Genomic DNA, 13,968 nt, shown 5'->3' on the forward strand with positions numbered 1-13,968 from the left:
ATTCATAATCTTTGATTCTAGCAGAGTGAAGCCCTCCACTTCCCACCAGGAGACGGTGAGGTGGCTCTGTGCCAACAACACACACACACTCACACCGTCCAAATGCTCGACATTTTATTTTCAAGTATAAAGGCTTTGTCACAGAAAGGGGCCAGGGTCACAGGCAGTGTGCAAGGGGTCCAGGAGCCCAGGTGGAGATGGACATGTGGACCAGCTGGCTCCCAGGTGCCATCACCAGTCCCGTGGTGCCCTGTCTGCGCCTGGGACCATCTGCTGATGCCAAGAGGCCGAGGTAGCTGTGAGAGGAGCTGGGAGTGGGGTAGAGGGCGTGGGCTCACATAACCGCACAACACTGGCACGTCTTCTGCTTAGGGCCACTCGCCTCTTCGCCCTCAGGAGGGGCAGATGGCTCCGGCTGCTGGGCAGGCGCATAGGTGGGCACAGCCTGGGCACTGGGGTTGGCCCTGGGCTCCTCCACCTGAAGCAGTGGCTGGCACTCAGCAGGCTGCTCCTGAGATGGGGTCTCTGCCAGGAGGGGGGTGGCATCCCCAGAGGGGTCCTGGCCCTCATCAGAGGTTTGGGGCTTCACTGCTTCTGCTTCTGGAGAGCCTTCCTGCTTCTCCTGGGGCTGCTGTCCTTCTTCCTCCGGCCTTGGCTCCTCCTTGGCCCCCAGGGGAGCCACTTCCTCACTCACTTCCTCTGCCTGACACTCCTTTCCTCCTCCTGACTCTCTCTGCTCTTCAGGACTCAGATCTCCCTCGACCCCTTGAGTCTTCTCTGTCTGCAATGGCTCTTCACCTGCCATTCTCTCTGCCTTCTGTGATTCCTCATCTCCTTTTGTCTCTGCCTCCGACGGCTGCTCACCGCCCGTTCTCTGTACCTTCAGTGGTTCCTCATCTCCTTTTGTCTCTGCCTCCGACGGCTGCTCACCGCCCGTTCTCTGTACCTTCAGTGACTCCTCGTCTCTTTTTTCCTTTCCCTCCAGTGCTTCCTCACCTCCTATTCTCTCTACCATCAGTGATTCCTCACCTTCTTTCCTTTCTGTCACCAATGGTTCTTTAATTGCCTCTAACTTTTCCTCACCTCCTTTCTGCTGTACTCCCAACGGCTCCTCCCCTCTTTCCTTCTCTGCCCTCAGAGGTCCTTCAACTTCTTTTCTTTCTGCCGACAGTGGTTCGTCACCTCCTCCCATCTCTGTCTCCACCTTTTCCTCAACTCTCCTCTCTGGCTCCAAGGATTTCTCGCTTCCTTTCCTCTCCACTGCCAGTGACATCTCTGCTCCTTCTGGCTCTGCGCCTGCCGTTCCCTCACTACCTCTCTTCCCCGCTAATTCCTCTGCCCACCTCCTCTCCGCCTCCCACGTTTCCTCCCCGCTTCTGCCACCTGCCCCCAGTGGACTGTCATCCTTTCCCTCCCTTCCCAGTGCCTTTGGCCCTTCCAACCCCTCCACCACCAGCTCTTCCCACTGCTCACCGAGGGTCACTCTCTCCACCCAAATGAAGGACCCCTCCTCTCCTCCAAAGCCCCCCTGCCCATCACCATCAGCGCTGCCCCTGGGGGCACCTTCCCCTTCTCCAGAAGCTGCTCCCCCCAGTCCCTCCTGGAGCCTCAGTGAGCTGGTCTGTGCAGCCTCCAGGCCTCTGCCCGCCTCCCCCATGGCCTCTGAGTCGCTGCCCTCTGTGCCTCCCACCCCTTCCCAGACTACCTCCACGATATCCCTGTCCTCCCTGACCCATGAAGGGAGCTCTCGGCGTCCAGCTTCCTGTCTGTCCCCGATGGCCTCCATGACCATCTCCTCCACCTTAGCTTCCAGCTCTGGGCCTGTGGCCCCCGTGGTACAGTCCTCCGTGGCCCTCAGCCCCTCCCAGACCACCTTCACCGTGCCTCCCCCTTTGGCCTCATTCACTCCCCCGTCAGACACTGCCACTCCCTGACTCGGCGCCTGTTCCGGAGGGGGGCTGGATCCAGGGCAGGGGCCATTGGCTTCTGAGGAGGCCACTGCTGCCCCAGGGATCCTCCTTGGGGCTGGTGGAACCCCGACAGACTCGTCTCTGGACTTAGAGGGGGACTCTGGGTATGTGCCCACTGGTCCGGCTGGTATGGAGGCTCTCTTGTTTAGATCAGTCTGGCCTGGGGGCGTGAGGGGAGAAGGGGAAAGGAGAGATGGGGCAACAGAGTGAGATTCAGGTCCTTCCTCTTGCGACCCCCAGACCTCAATACACCCACCTGCAGGACCTGCCTCCACGGTGGGCTGGGATAGAGGACGGTGGCCCTGCAGGGATGGAAGAAACAAGGTCAGGCCGGCCCACATCTCCACTTCCAGCCTCCTGCATGCCAGTACCCCTCCCCTGCTCAAACACCATCGATGGCTCCCCATTACCTTCAGGACCAAACCCTCTGTCGTACCTCAGCCTTCCTCACCTGTCTCATCTCCCTCTGCTCCATTGCATTGTACACAGTAGGTGCTCAATCAATATTGTGGCCATGCAGCCAATCCCTCTGTATTGGGGACCTACTCTGCCAGCTACTGAGGTTATTTAAGGGACACTTAAGCCTTTTGCTATTGGAACTTACATTCCAGTGGGAGGAAGCAGGTAATAAACATAAAACAAATCTGTAATTCAGGGAGTGAGAAGGGCTATGATAGGAAAAAAAGAAAAGAAAAGAAAAGCAGGATAAGGGGCTGGGGAACACCTGGGAGGTGATGGGGTGCCTCCTTTAGGTATAAGATGCAGAAGGGCCTCTTGGAGGAGGTGACATTGAACAAAGGCCTGAAAGGTGAGAAGAGCCAGCCTTGAGTCAAAAGGTAGGAAAGGGCATTCCAGGCGGAGGGGACAGCAAATGCAAAGGCCCTGGGGCTACAGTGATTTAGGCAAGTTCAAGGAATAGAACAGAGGGTCAGGGTGGCTAGAGTGGAGTGAAGGAAGGGATCAAGGGAAAGATGAGCCCAAGGGAGGGGAGCTGAGGACAGCCCTGCAGGCCACCTATGCCAAACCCCACAGATCTCCTATCCTACCCTCCCCTTTCCAGCCTCTAGGCCTTTGTCCAGGCTGTTTCCTCTGCCTGTGTTCCTGATTCCCTTCCAGATTCAGCATAGATGTCACTGTCTCCATGAAGCCGTCCCTGAGCCCCCAACCTCACTCAGGTGCTTCTTATGAGCTTCCCCTATATCCTGGGCTCCCCCCTCACAGACTCTTCGCACCCCATCTCCTCATCTCGACCGTGAGCTCTCTTGGGCCAGGAATCATGTCTTGCGCGTCTCTAGCAGGGAATTCCTGGCTTAGACTAAAAACCCAACAAGTGCTTCCTATCCCAATTAAAGGTCTCCTCTCCTCTTTTGTCCTGAAACAGGCACCTGGGAGCCAAGGTAACGCATCAGGGAGAGGTGGGGACTGTGGAAAACCCACACATCACCATGGCCAGGTGCAAATATTACTGGATCTTTGGACTTCAAGGACAACAACGGAGAGCCAGATTTTAATGTGAAGTTGTCTTGGTTTTCAAAAACCTGTATGTCGTATGGCCTGCGTTGTATCTTAATAGAGGCATTACCAAAACAAACCCCAAAACTCCAAAAGCCACGTAGATGCCCCAAATCATGAGAGCATCTCACGATGACCCTTTCCCACCTTTGAGACTGAATTCCATGAACACTTCCCCACATTTGCTGACTGCTTTCCTCATTCAGGTCATATTGGCAACCATATATCAAAACGGTCCCTTGTGCCTGTTCCAGGTACTAAGCTATGATCTCACCAACCCTCTCTCACACCTCTTCCAGGTGTGTGCTGTTGTTATGTTCATTTTAGAGATGGGGAAACTGAGGCTTGGGCAAGGAAAGCGACTTGCCCAAGACCACAGAGCAGAGGACCCAGAATCTAAACTGTGCTTGGAGAGGTCCTGCTTTGGGTTCTGCTTGCCACACCCCCTCCTCCCACCGCCCGCTCCCCTAGCTCCTCACCTGTCGGCGCCAGGTGGGCTTGCCTGTGGGCTTGTGCTGGGCACCTGTGGATGCACTTTGTAACAGCTGCAGCTGGGACTGGAGTCTGGGGAAGAGAAGGGGCTGCTGGGAGCCTGGACCTCGGGCTTATGGACCAACCCCACCCGAAGTGTCAATTGGAGTGGGCTGAGGGGCCTGGCCTAGTCAGGCTGGGGCAAAGCTGTCAGGCAGGGGCCCTACTCACGTGAACAAGCTGCCTTCCAGGTTCCGGATGCGGGCCTGAGCCTGGTCCTCAGGTGACTGGGGGTCCTGTGAGGCGGGGTCCTGGGGCTGCTCCAGCTCTTCAGCTGCCCCGTCCATTAGCCAGCGTTCCCGGAGAGACTTCCTCTGGGCATGGGAAGGGGCACATGGACTACCCCATCTCATGTAGCGCCCCCCTCTGGATGTCCCACCCTGGGCAGATTTCTTATTGCCCCACGACCACCCAGATGGGACAGACATTTCTCCCTCAGGCTGGGATACGTGCCCCAACGATGCCAGGTGGGGCAGACACCCCGTTACCAACCCATAGCTTTCCCACGCTGGAAAAAAAACACCCATCGATCTCCCCAACCTTTCCAGAATGGGACAAACACCCCCAAAGGGGAACTCAATGTCCCTATTAGCCCCTCCCTACCCCAAAGAGGAACAAACACCTCCATTGTCCCCATACTCTTCCCAAAGGTGGAACAAATGTCCCCATCACAACCACCCACTCTCCCAAGCTGGGGAGGACGCCCACCCCCAAAGCTGGAACCAATGCCCCCCCCCATGTTTAGACAGAGCCTCCTTTGGTTCCCAGAACTGACTCTCACAGACACCCCCACTTCATTGCCCGGGCTAAGCAGGCGCCCTTGCCCGCCCCCAACCTTGAGCCGCTCCACACGGAGTTTCTCCTCCTCCAGCTCCCGGCGCGCGGCGCTGATCTCCTCCTGCAGCCGCCGCTTCTCCTGCGCACAGAGGACCCGGAGCTGCCCGCGGGCCGGGTGAGGCCGGGCGGGGCCGCCTTCCCCCCTTCCTCCCTCCCTCCTCCGCCGGGCTCCCGGGGGCTCCCGGGGCTCCCGGGACTCCCGGGACTGCAAGCCGATAAGAAGGACAGAATTCAGAGAGATGGGGGTCCAGATATGAAGATCAAAGGGAGGGGGCTAGTGAGATGGGGGGCTGGGAAATGGAGGTGCAGTCATGGGGATCCAGCGAGACTAGGATGTAGAGAAGGGGTCCAGAGAGATGGGGGTTAGTGAGATGAGGGATTCAGAGAGATGTGGTCCACAGAGATGGAGATTTAAATATGGGAGTTTAGAGAGATGAGGTTCAGATATGGGGGTCTGAGAGATGGGGTTCAGACATGGGGTATCTTGGAGACCGGGGTTCAAGAATGGAGCATCGGATGCTATAGATTTCAAGAGTGCGGAGTTCGCAGCTCTCCATTCTAGGGGTGTCAGTGATCAGAGAAACTGGGGAGCGGAGGGGCCTGAGGATTTAGGTGGGGCGCCCCGAGAAAGGCTGGAGCTGAGGGTGCTTCCCGCACCTTCAGAGCCCTAGGCCTGCTCCCTGTGATAGGAGGGAGGAGAGGAAAGGGCTTGGGGCAAGGCTAGGGTTGCCCAGGGCTCCAGGCTGAGCGCACTGGCAGGGCTTCACTTACCGCGATGACCTCTAGCCGCTGCCGGTAGAGGGAGCTCTCTGCCATGGGCCTGCGGGGAGAGGGAGGCGGCTGCCAAAGGGGTCTCCCAGGGGCCCACACCTCAGCAGGCTCACCCCTCGAATACCCCTCTCTGAGCCAAGATCCCTGAGCTGCTTGGAAGCCAACCAAAACCCAGCACTTTCCTCTATTTCCCCTTGGCACCTGGGAGGGGTCGGGGCAGAGGGCAGGGGTTCTGTGAGGGAGAGAGAGCAGAGACCATGACAGACTGAGCTAAATCCCTTCCTAGGCTTGACAACACCTCTCTGAGCCTCAGTTTCCCCATCTGTAAAATGGACCAGGATAGGTTGACCTTCACCTTGCAGAGAGAGATGGCCTTGCAAGGAAGTATCCATGCAGGAAAAAACTTAGGACTTAGTGCTCCAAAAACAGTAGCATAGTTTATTATTAATAATAATTTTAGGGAATTCCCTGGTAGTCCGGTGGTTAGGATTCCGTGCTCTCTCTGCCGAGGGCCCAGGTTCAATCCCTGGACGGGGAACTAAGATCCCACAAGCTGTGTAGCTCAGCCAAAAAGAAAAAAAGAAAAAAATTTAAATAATTCCCACGACTAATAATGTTTTTGATTAATTATAATAACCATTCCCAGAAACTCTCGAATCCCACCAAACCCGAACAAGGTCCTTTCTGGACCTTGGCTCCTACACAGCATCCCTTAAGTGCTGGGAGGTGAGGGAGTCTGGGGAGAAAAGTGTCCATCCCACCATGGACACATGCCATTGCCATGGTAACTCCGGAGTTGCCTCCTCCACCTGCAAGCCACCATCCCTGGGGGCAAGGGTCACCAGGTCACACTGCCAAGTGCTGGACTCTGAACTGGGAGGAGGGGGAGGGGGACTCGCCGTTTAAGGTTTAACCTGAGATTACCCCCATTGTTGTCCTCCTCAAAGCACCCCAGGATCCCCAATTCCCAGCCTCCAGGGCCACCCCTAGTCCGTTTGGGCTCCCCCTGGAAGCTGGAGGCTGACTGGTACTGCAGGGCACTTCAGGGACAGTCATCATTACATCAGCCTCTCATCAGAGACATGCATTGAGCACTGACTGTGTGCAGGTACTTCACAGGCCAATAACTAGAAGGATATATCTGTCTGCCTGTTGGCCCTGACGCTTAGCCCAGGGTGGGCACAGAGCAAGCCCTCAAACATTTATTAAGTTGACCACTAACTAACCTCGTTGCCCAAACTCTGGTGGGGCCTCCCAGATCTTCTCTGGCCTCACCATGAAGGTATAATAGTGAGTTCACATTTAGCACTTACTATCTATAGCACTCTAAGTGCTCTATGGGGCTTTCGCTAGGCTCCCACAGCCACCTCCCCCTCCCCCTCCCTGCCCTGATCTTGAGACACTGTAGTCAACTTTTTGCTGAGTTGACATTCCAACTGAGAAGAAAATCAGCCAACCATTAGCCAGTGCACACCAGGTGCCAGGCACTGTTAAATGCTTTACTCACAGTAACTTATTTAACCCTCTCTACCATCTTAGAAGGTAAGTACCAATAGTAGTACTGTCCCCATTTGACGGATGAGAATACTGGGGCTCCAGGAAGTGGCAAAAAGACTTGTCTAATGTCCCTGAGTCAGGATTGGAACTCAAGGCTCTCAGATCCCAAATACTGGGAACACTGTGGGGAAGAGGGAAGTCTAGGCATCCTCTTCTTGACGGCCAGGAGACAAGAGATCTGTCTGGGGTGTCCCCAATTCCAGTTGGGGCGGGATGCTGAAGTCATGCTTTCCAAGGTATCCCAAAGGAAGCTCAGACCCCCTGTTAATAAGTTTGCCCCTGGGGGGAAGGCTAAAGTCCCCCCTCTGCTCTCCCACCCCCAAGATGTAATCTCCCTGCCTCTTCCTTGCTGGGGGGAGGATCAGATTCCCATTGCTAGGCAACCAGGTTTGTAGTTGGTGAATAATGCAACGGGGAACCCAAAAGAGTGAAGAACCAAATTGGGGTCCCTGGGGGGAGCCCCTTTTCCAGAACTCTTTACAAACCTCTGGAGCCCCTCCACCCTCTTACTTTCAAAAGCCCTCACACCTCGAATATTAAAATAATCTGCACATTTCGTTAGATGTTGCTTATCTCTAACTCTACGAGAAGAACATTCACAGTGGTGGCTTTTTGCCCCACCAAGAACAGTTGGTGGTCATTTCATTAAGCAGGTGATCATTTCCATTTTCCCATTCTCTTTCCCAGTTTGGGAGCTGTTAACTTTTTCCTGTTGGATCTCAAGCATTTCCTCCCACCCTGGACACTGAGGGATGATTCTAGAGGCAAAACATAGGAGTCAGAGACCTTGACATTCCCTGCCCCTCACCCAAGTAATAGCCCCACCCCCCAGGCTGGACTTTGGGCTTGGGCCTGCCAGCGGAAAGTCCCCAAAAAAGAAGGGGGTGAGGGTTCACACCTCCCACCCGACTTTCTGGGGAGGGGGGGCATTGAAGAGCCTGGGGGGCTGGCTGCCGGCCGCCCTTCACTCTCCCTGGCCCCCTTAGGAGAGGCTAGCTGGAGCTCTCACCTCCCCTGCTCCGTGGAAAGGCCAGTGTCTTCCATGAGCCCCTCCCAGGCCCTGCCCACTGGCCCCCCTGACCCCAGACACTTACATGGGTGTGGCCGGAGACCACACCTGGCTTTGCAGGGCCATCTCTGCCCAGAAGCCCACGTTCTGGTCCCTGAGTCCAGGACCCACCACCCGCTTGCCGAAAGGTGCCCTGGAGGCTGTGACTTGGCTGTCGGGAGTGGGGGGGGGCTGCAGGCGGGCACTGGGAGAGCTGGTCCAGCTGGTTTGGGCCAGGAGGCGGGAGACGCATGGGCCGGGGCGAGGGGGGCCGGGGGCTGGCGGGGCAGTTCTGGGGAGGTACTATCAGCTGTCCTGATCAATTATTTACCAGCCAGTGGCCTCGTTGCTGCACTCAGCTGCCTCCTGGCAAACACACTCTCACATGTGTGGTCTAGCGGGTGGACGGACGTTTGCAGTCCCTGACCCACTCAGACAATGGCACCTCCACTTGCCACCCTAGACCTTTCTAGTCCAGTTGCCCACCGAGGGCCACCCGCCTTTGAGCACTGTTGAACACCACACAAGGGATACTTTTACAGGCTAACTGCCCTCCCTTCTTGGACCCTGGTTCTGGGGCGAGGAGGAAGGGCTGATCCAGCTAGAGGATTCTGGAGACCAGAGCCTGTGCCCCATGGGAACCAGAACGTCTGGGCTCTGGACAACTCTGGGCAACTTCCCCTAGGTTTCTAGGCTTCGGTTTCCCCTTTGGGAGAATAAGAGAATTAGATCAAACAGCCTCCAGGACCCTGGACACCCCTTAGATGTGATAACTATTGGGGGAGTGTGGTGATGGGAAAGGTCTAGAGAGCTTCCTACCTAAATCTTGAGGGTCCCTGTTCTACCCCACATCCCATTCTTAAAGGGCCAGCACCCCTTTTCTCAGCTGATTATATGTTTCATCCAACCACTCTCTTGGGGAAAGCATTTTTACTCTCCAGGCTGGTATCCTGCAGCCCCCAGTGCTTCCCTTATCACAGCCCTGGTCGCACTGGGCAATTCTGACATAAACCTCAATGAGAAGAGCCCTTGTCCTGGGCTCTTTGCTTTACTTATTTACTTTTTAAAATTTTAAATTCATTTATTTTTGTTTTTTATTTTTTTGTGGCCACACCGCACTGCATGCAGGATCTTAGTTCCCCGACCAGGGATCAAACCCCCTGCATGGAAGCACGGAGTCTTAACCACTTGGCCGCCAGGGAAGTCCCCTGGGCCCCTTGCTTTAGAGGGTCTGCTCCCCATGGGGCAAAGGGAATGTACCCAGCTAAATCGTCCCTCCCTGTTCTAGATCCTACGCAGGGTGTCCAAGAAGTGGCCAAGGGCAGCTGTGGGCAGAGGGGTGAGGAAACAGCATGGGCATGTGGGAGGGGCTCCCTAGGTGCATGCACAAGGCTCCTCGCTGTGTGGGACAGTTGGGGTGGGAAGCAAAAGGGGCCAGACTGAGGGCTGGGGTTTTCCTGTGTCCCACATTCAAGTACAAAACTCCTAGGCCACACGGCTTGCAGGATCTATTTCTCGACCGGGGATTGAACCCGAGCCTCGGCAGTGAAAGGGCCGAGTCCTAACTACTGGACCATCAGGAAATTCGCCTGAGAGAACATTTTTTTTTTTTTTTTTTTTTTGGGGAATGCGTCCCCTGCACCAGCAGGCGGACTCTCAACCACTGCGCCACCAGGGAAGCCCCGAGAGAACATATTTTTAAAAATTAGTTTTTAATTGCGGTAAAATACACACGACAAAATTTACAATTGGTGGCATTCAGTACATTCACAGTGTTGTGCAACTTTTGCCACTGTCTCGTTCCAGAAATTTTCCTCACCCCAGAAGGAAAGCCGGTACCCATTAAGCAGTCACTCCCCATTCCCTCCTACCCCCAGCTCCTGGCAACCACCGATCTGCATCTGTCTCTATAGATTTACCTATTTTGGATATTTTCTATCAATGGGATCATACAGTATGTGGCCTTTGGTGTCTGGCTTCTTTCACTGAGCATAATGTTTTCAAGGTTCATCCACATTGTAGCATGAATCAGTGCTTCTTTCCTTTCTATGGCTAAGTAATATTCCATTGTATGGATGGATCACATTTTGTTTATCCATTCACCTGTTGATGGACATTTAGGTTGTTTCCACCTTTTGGAGGAGAGAATATTTTTTACTTCATTGCTTGTAGTTTGATTTTATAACTGTTAACTATTTGGATGTATAATATATAGGCTTCCCTTTGTACCCTTGTCCTGCGTTCCACCTTGAGGCAAGATTGTTCTGTTTATAATTGTGTCTGTCTCCCAAGCTCAACTGCAACTTCCAGGTCTGGTTTATCTCTTTGTTCCCAGCATTGGGAACATTCTTCAACAAGTGTTATGTGTCAGGCACTGTTTTAGGCGTGGGGGAGTTGGGTGAGCATGACAAACAGAAAATGCTGTAATGCAGCTCACTTTGCAGCCTGGGGTTGGGGGAGACAGATAATATACAAATAAAGGAAGAAATAAAGGTAATTGATGATAACTGCAGTATTGGGTGAGTTACAGAAAATAACAGGGATAGGGTTAAAGAAGAGCTGTGTTTGATGTAGGCTGGGTGATCAGAGACCACTTCTCTGAAGAACCAAGACCTGAATAGCAGAAGCCAACCATGTGATGAGTCATTCCAAGCAGAGGGAAAGGCAAGTGCAAAGGCCCTGGGGGTGGGAATGCAGCTGGGGGGTTTGAGGAAAGCATGAAGGCTGGGATGGAGAAGTGATCAAGGGAGATGTCAGGAGATGAGATCTGAGAAGTGGGAAGGGCCTTCTGAGCCAGGGTAGGGAATTTGGATTTTTCTTCTAAGTCTGGTGGGGAGTCACTGGAGGACAGTGAATGTCTGGGACAAGGGTGGCAAGAAGTGGACGAATTCAGAATACATTTTGGAGGCAGAGCAAACAGCAATCCAATATATGAATGGATTGGGGCAGGGGCTGAGGGAAAAAGAGAAATTGAGGCTGACTTCTACATTTTGGGCATGAAAAACAGAATGAGTGAGTTGCTATACATAGTAGAGAGGAATAGAGTTGGGGGAAACCAAGAGTTCAGTTTCTAAAGTGTTCATTTTGGCATATCTATTAGACTAGGGACTGTTGGATATGAGTCCAAAACCCAGGGGAGAAGTCAGAGCTAGAGACATAAATTTGGGAGACATCAGCATAGAGGTGGTATTTAAAGCATGACATTGGAGTTTGTCAAGGTCTGAGTGTTGGCAGGAAAGAGACTGTGTACTTGAACCAAGTAATTGATGAGAACTCAGTAGAAGGAAATAATCAAGGCATAGTGCATACCCTGGATTCGCCACAGCCAGGAGCTGTTACCACCCCATGGACCTGGAGGGAGAGAGCTATGTGGAGCTGCTGCCTGCTGTGGAGGGACACAGCCAACAAAGCTTGGAGGAAGGGGGCATGGGATAAACATCCTGACCTCACTCACCTCTCTCCCATCAGCCAAACCCAATGGAAGCCAGAGGGGAAGGAAGCCCATTGATGCAGGTGAACCAGAAGTCTGAGAAGGGGTGCCTGGGAGGTAGGAGAGAAATCAGGAGAGGATGGTGTCCTCCAAGACCAAGGAGCTAATGGAGAGGGAATCAGGGAGGAGCCAGTGATCAGGTCTGGCAAATGGAGGTCACGGAGGTCCTTGGACAGAGAAGGTTCAGTGGCATGGTGGAACCAAGAGCCCAGTAAGCATGGCTAGAAGAGGGACAGGAGGTGATAGAGTCCACTGTAGAGACAACTCATTCCAGAAGTATAGTTTTCATCCTCATCACCTCCCGAGGGAGTAAGCACTATTATTCCCATTTTACAGACAAGGAAACTGAGCCTTGGAGAAGGCTGACACTTAGGTTCTAAGTGGGCGGGAATCAGGTGGGCCTGATTCCAACTGGGTCAACAGAGTCAGAGGAAGGAAGGAGGTCAGATGGTCAGAGGGAGGAGGGTAGCAGCTTGAGATTGGGATCAAGGAGAGAGTAGAGTGGGAGGGTGGACAGAAAGGGGAGTCACCAGGGTAGGCAGAGAGTTGGGGGATTATTGGGGCTCCTGAGGCTGGGTAGCCCCCCACTTTCTTTAGGTAACTATATCTTTCTTACTGGTCACCCTAAAATGGTGGGGGGTGGAGGCAGGTTTTGGAGAGAGCCCAGGGGAAGAGAGTGGAAAATGTCCCTGGGGGTAGGTCGCCTGCTCCCCGCATCGATCCTGGCCTTGAACGTCACAATCTGGCCCCAGCTGCAGGGAGCAACTTCCTCCCGCAAGTCTGGATACCTCTCTGAGCCTTCCCAGTCGCCTGGGTCCAAGGTGACCGCCTTTCAAACCTTAGCCGCTCTGCTGAGCCCTGGGCGTTCTGTGTGTGCGTCCCTCCCTCGTCCCTCGATCTGGGAGTGCACTTGGCGGTGGACGCCTCGCGTACTTTTCCTGGAGAGGGTGAGGGGAAGGGCCCTCTGGGCTTGGCGCGGGCGCTGGCTCACCGCTCGGAATCTTGCTGAACCCAGGCACCGGGAGGGAGACTGGGGCGGGCGGTGAGGCGGTTCCTGGCGCCCCCTCCAGCCCGAGCTGTGCGCTGCAGGGGTGGAAGGTGGAAGGACAGCCCAGAGGCCGTGGGCGTTGCTGCTGCGCGGGACAGGCAAGGCCCTGGAAAGATGGCTTCGGGGGACACCCCACCAGAGGACAGCGTTCAGAGGCCCAGCCAGGCGTGCAGCTAGGGCCAAACCTCCTGGCAATGCCGGGGACGTGAGGCCGAAAATGTTCTAGGGTGGCGCCCCCTGAGTGAACACTGCACCCAGACTGGCGTCCCAGGTAGCGGGCTAGGTCTAGGGAAGTCCTCTTTTAAACGGGCCAATGCCCTGAGCTGACTTGAGGCGTGCTAGTGGAAGAAATCCAGCGCCCAGCTGAGGCGCCCCCGTCTCGAGGGCGGGGCCAGGGCGGAGCCCGGAGTCCTGCCTGCAGGTGCAGGGGGCGTTGCCCGGCCCTGCCCCCGGGGACAGTTCTTGGAGGCCAGGGGCGGGTCAGAGAAGCGGCCGGTGCAGGCTACGCCTTGGAACCCGCGGACGGCGACTGCAGGTGCCGCGCAGGGCAGTGTGTCCCAGCTCTGGGCATCAAAACTCCAGCGCTGGAAGCTAAGGCTTCCCAGCTGCTCCCAACCCTGGACACCGAGGCCCTCGGGCCGGAGAGCGAAGCCCTGGGGTCGTCCGAAGAGCGGGGCCCTGAGCCCCCCGGGTTAGACAGAGATATTCCCGGGCCTGCCGCAGAGCAGGATACCGAGGTCCCCAGGCCAGGAGGCGAGGTCCCCGTGCCCTCCCCAGACCAGGGCGCGGAGACCCCCGAGCAAGAGAGCGAAGTCCTCGGGCCATCAGCGGGGCAGGAGGCAGAGCGCCCTGGACCGACCGCAGCTGAGGGCTTTGAGAGTCCTGGGCGAGGCAGCGACGACGCTGAACCGTGTGAAGCGCGAGGCGCGGGGCTCCTGGAGCAGTGTCCCTCTCAAGGTCCGGAAACCTCCTCTGAGTCAAACTCGGAATCCCCCCAGCTGCGTTTTCTACTGCGCTCCGAGACCCCACAACAGCCCCCAGAGCAGCCGCTCATGGAGACGCCCATCGAGCGCGAAATCCGGCGCAGCTGCGAACGCGAGGAGAGCCTGCGCCGGAGCCGGGGCCTGAGCCCAGGTCGCGCGGGCCGCGAACTCGTCGAACTGCGTGTGCGGCCGGTGCTCAGCCTGCCGGGCCCCGGCTCCGC

The 13,968-nt window shown here is 55.6% G+C and overlaps 2 protein-coding genes across 5 annotated transcripts in view; one reads left to right on the plus strand and one right to left on the minus strand.

The window, feature by feature from the left end:
- Positions 1-97: 97 nt before the first annotated feature.
- Positions 98-8,433, minus strand: PALM3 (paralemmin 3). 4 transcript variants are annotated; one of them, XM_024767650.1, is made up of 7 exons: positions 8,273-8,431; positions 5,622-5,670; positions 4,849-4,929; positions 4,185-4,327; positions 3,962-4,046; positions 2,227-2,272; positions 98-2,130 (listed from the first exon to the last, which is right to left on the minus strand). In XM_024767650.1, the coding sequence occupies exons 1-7, from the start codon at positions 8,311-8,313 to the stop codon at positions 335-337; spliced, it is 2,241 nt and encodes a 746-aa protein (XP_024623418.1). In that variant the 5' UTR covers positions 8,314-8,431; the 3' UTR covers positions 98-334. The 4 variants fall into 4 exon arrangements, with proteins under 4 accessions (XP_024623418.1, XP_024623417.1, XP_024623416.1 ...); XM_024767649.1 differs by having other exon boundaries at positions 4,849-4,950; XM_024767648.1 differs by having other exon boundaries at positions 98-2,272; positions 8,273-8,433.
- A 4,774-nt stretch (positions 8,434-13,207) lies between these two features.
- Positions 13,208-13,968, plus strand: part of MISP3 (MISP family member 3) — a 2,619-nt gene continuing 1,858 nt past the window's right edge. Inside the window, exon 1 of the mRNA XM_024767430.1 lies at positions 13,208-13,968. Within this exon, the coding sequence (XP_024623198.1) occupies positions 13,817-13,968 (152 nt within the window). The 5' untranslated portion in view covers positions 13,208-13,816.

This window comes from Neophocaena asiaeorientalis, unplaced genomic scaffold (assembly GCF_003031525.2).
Source record: "Neophocaena asiaeorientalis asiaeorientalis breed wild unplaced genomic scaffold, Neophocaena_asiaeorientalis_V1.1 scaffold87, whole genome shotgun sequence".
NCBI classification, from domain to species: Eukaryota; Metazoa; Chordata; class Mammalia; order Artiodactyla; family Phocoenidae; genus Neophocaena; species Neophocaena asiaeorientalis.

Excerpts from the sequence above, each read along its gene's own strand:
- PALM3 (XM_024767646.1), bottom strand. The coding sequence starts at position 8,313 with ATGGCCCTGCAAAGCCAGGTGTGGTCTCCGGCCACACCCAT. Across the intron at positions 5,671-8,272 it reads TGGTCTCCGGCCACACCCAT|GCCCATGGCAGAGAGCTCCC; the intron begins GTAAGTGTCTGG and ends CTCTCCCCGCAG. Across the intron at positions 2,273-3,961 it reads AGCCCACCTGGCGCCGACAG|GGCCACCGTCCTCTATCCCA; the intron begins GTGAGGAGCTAG and ends CCATCCCTGCAG.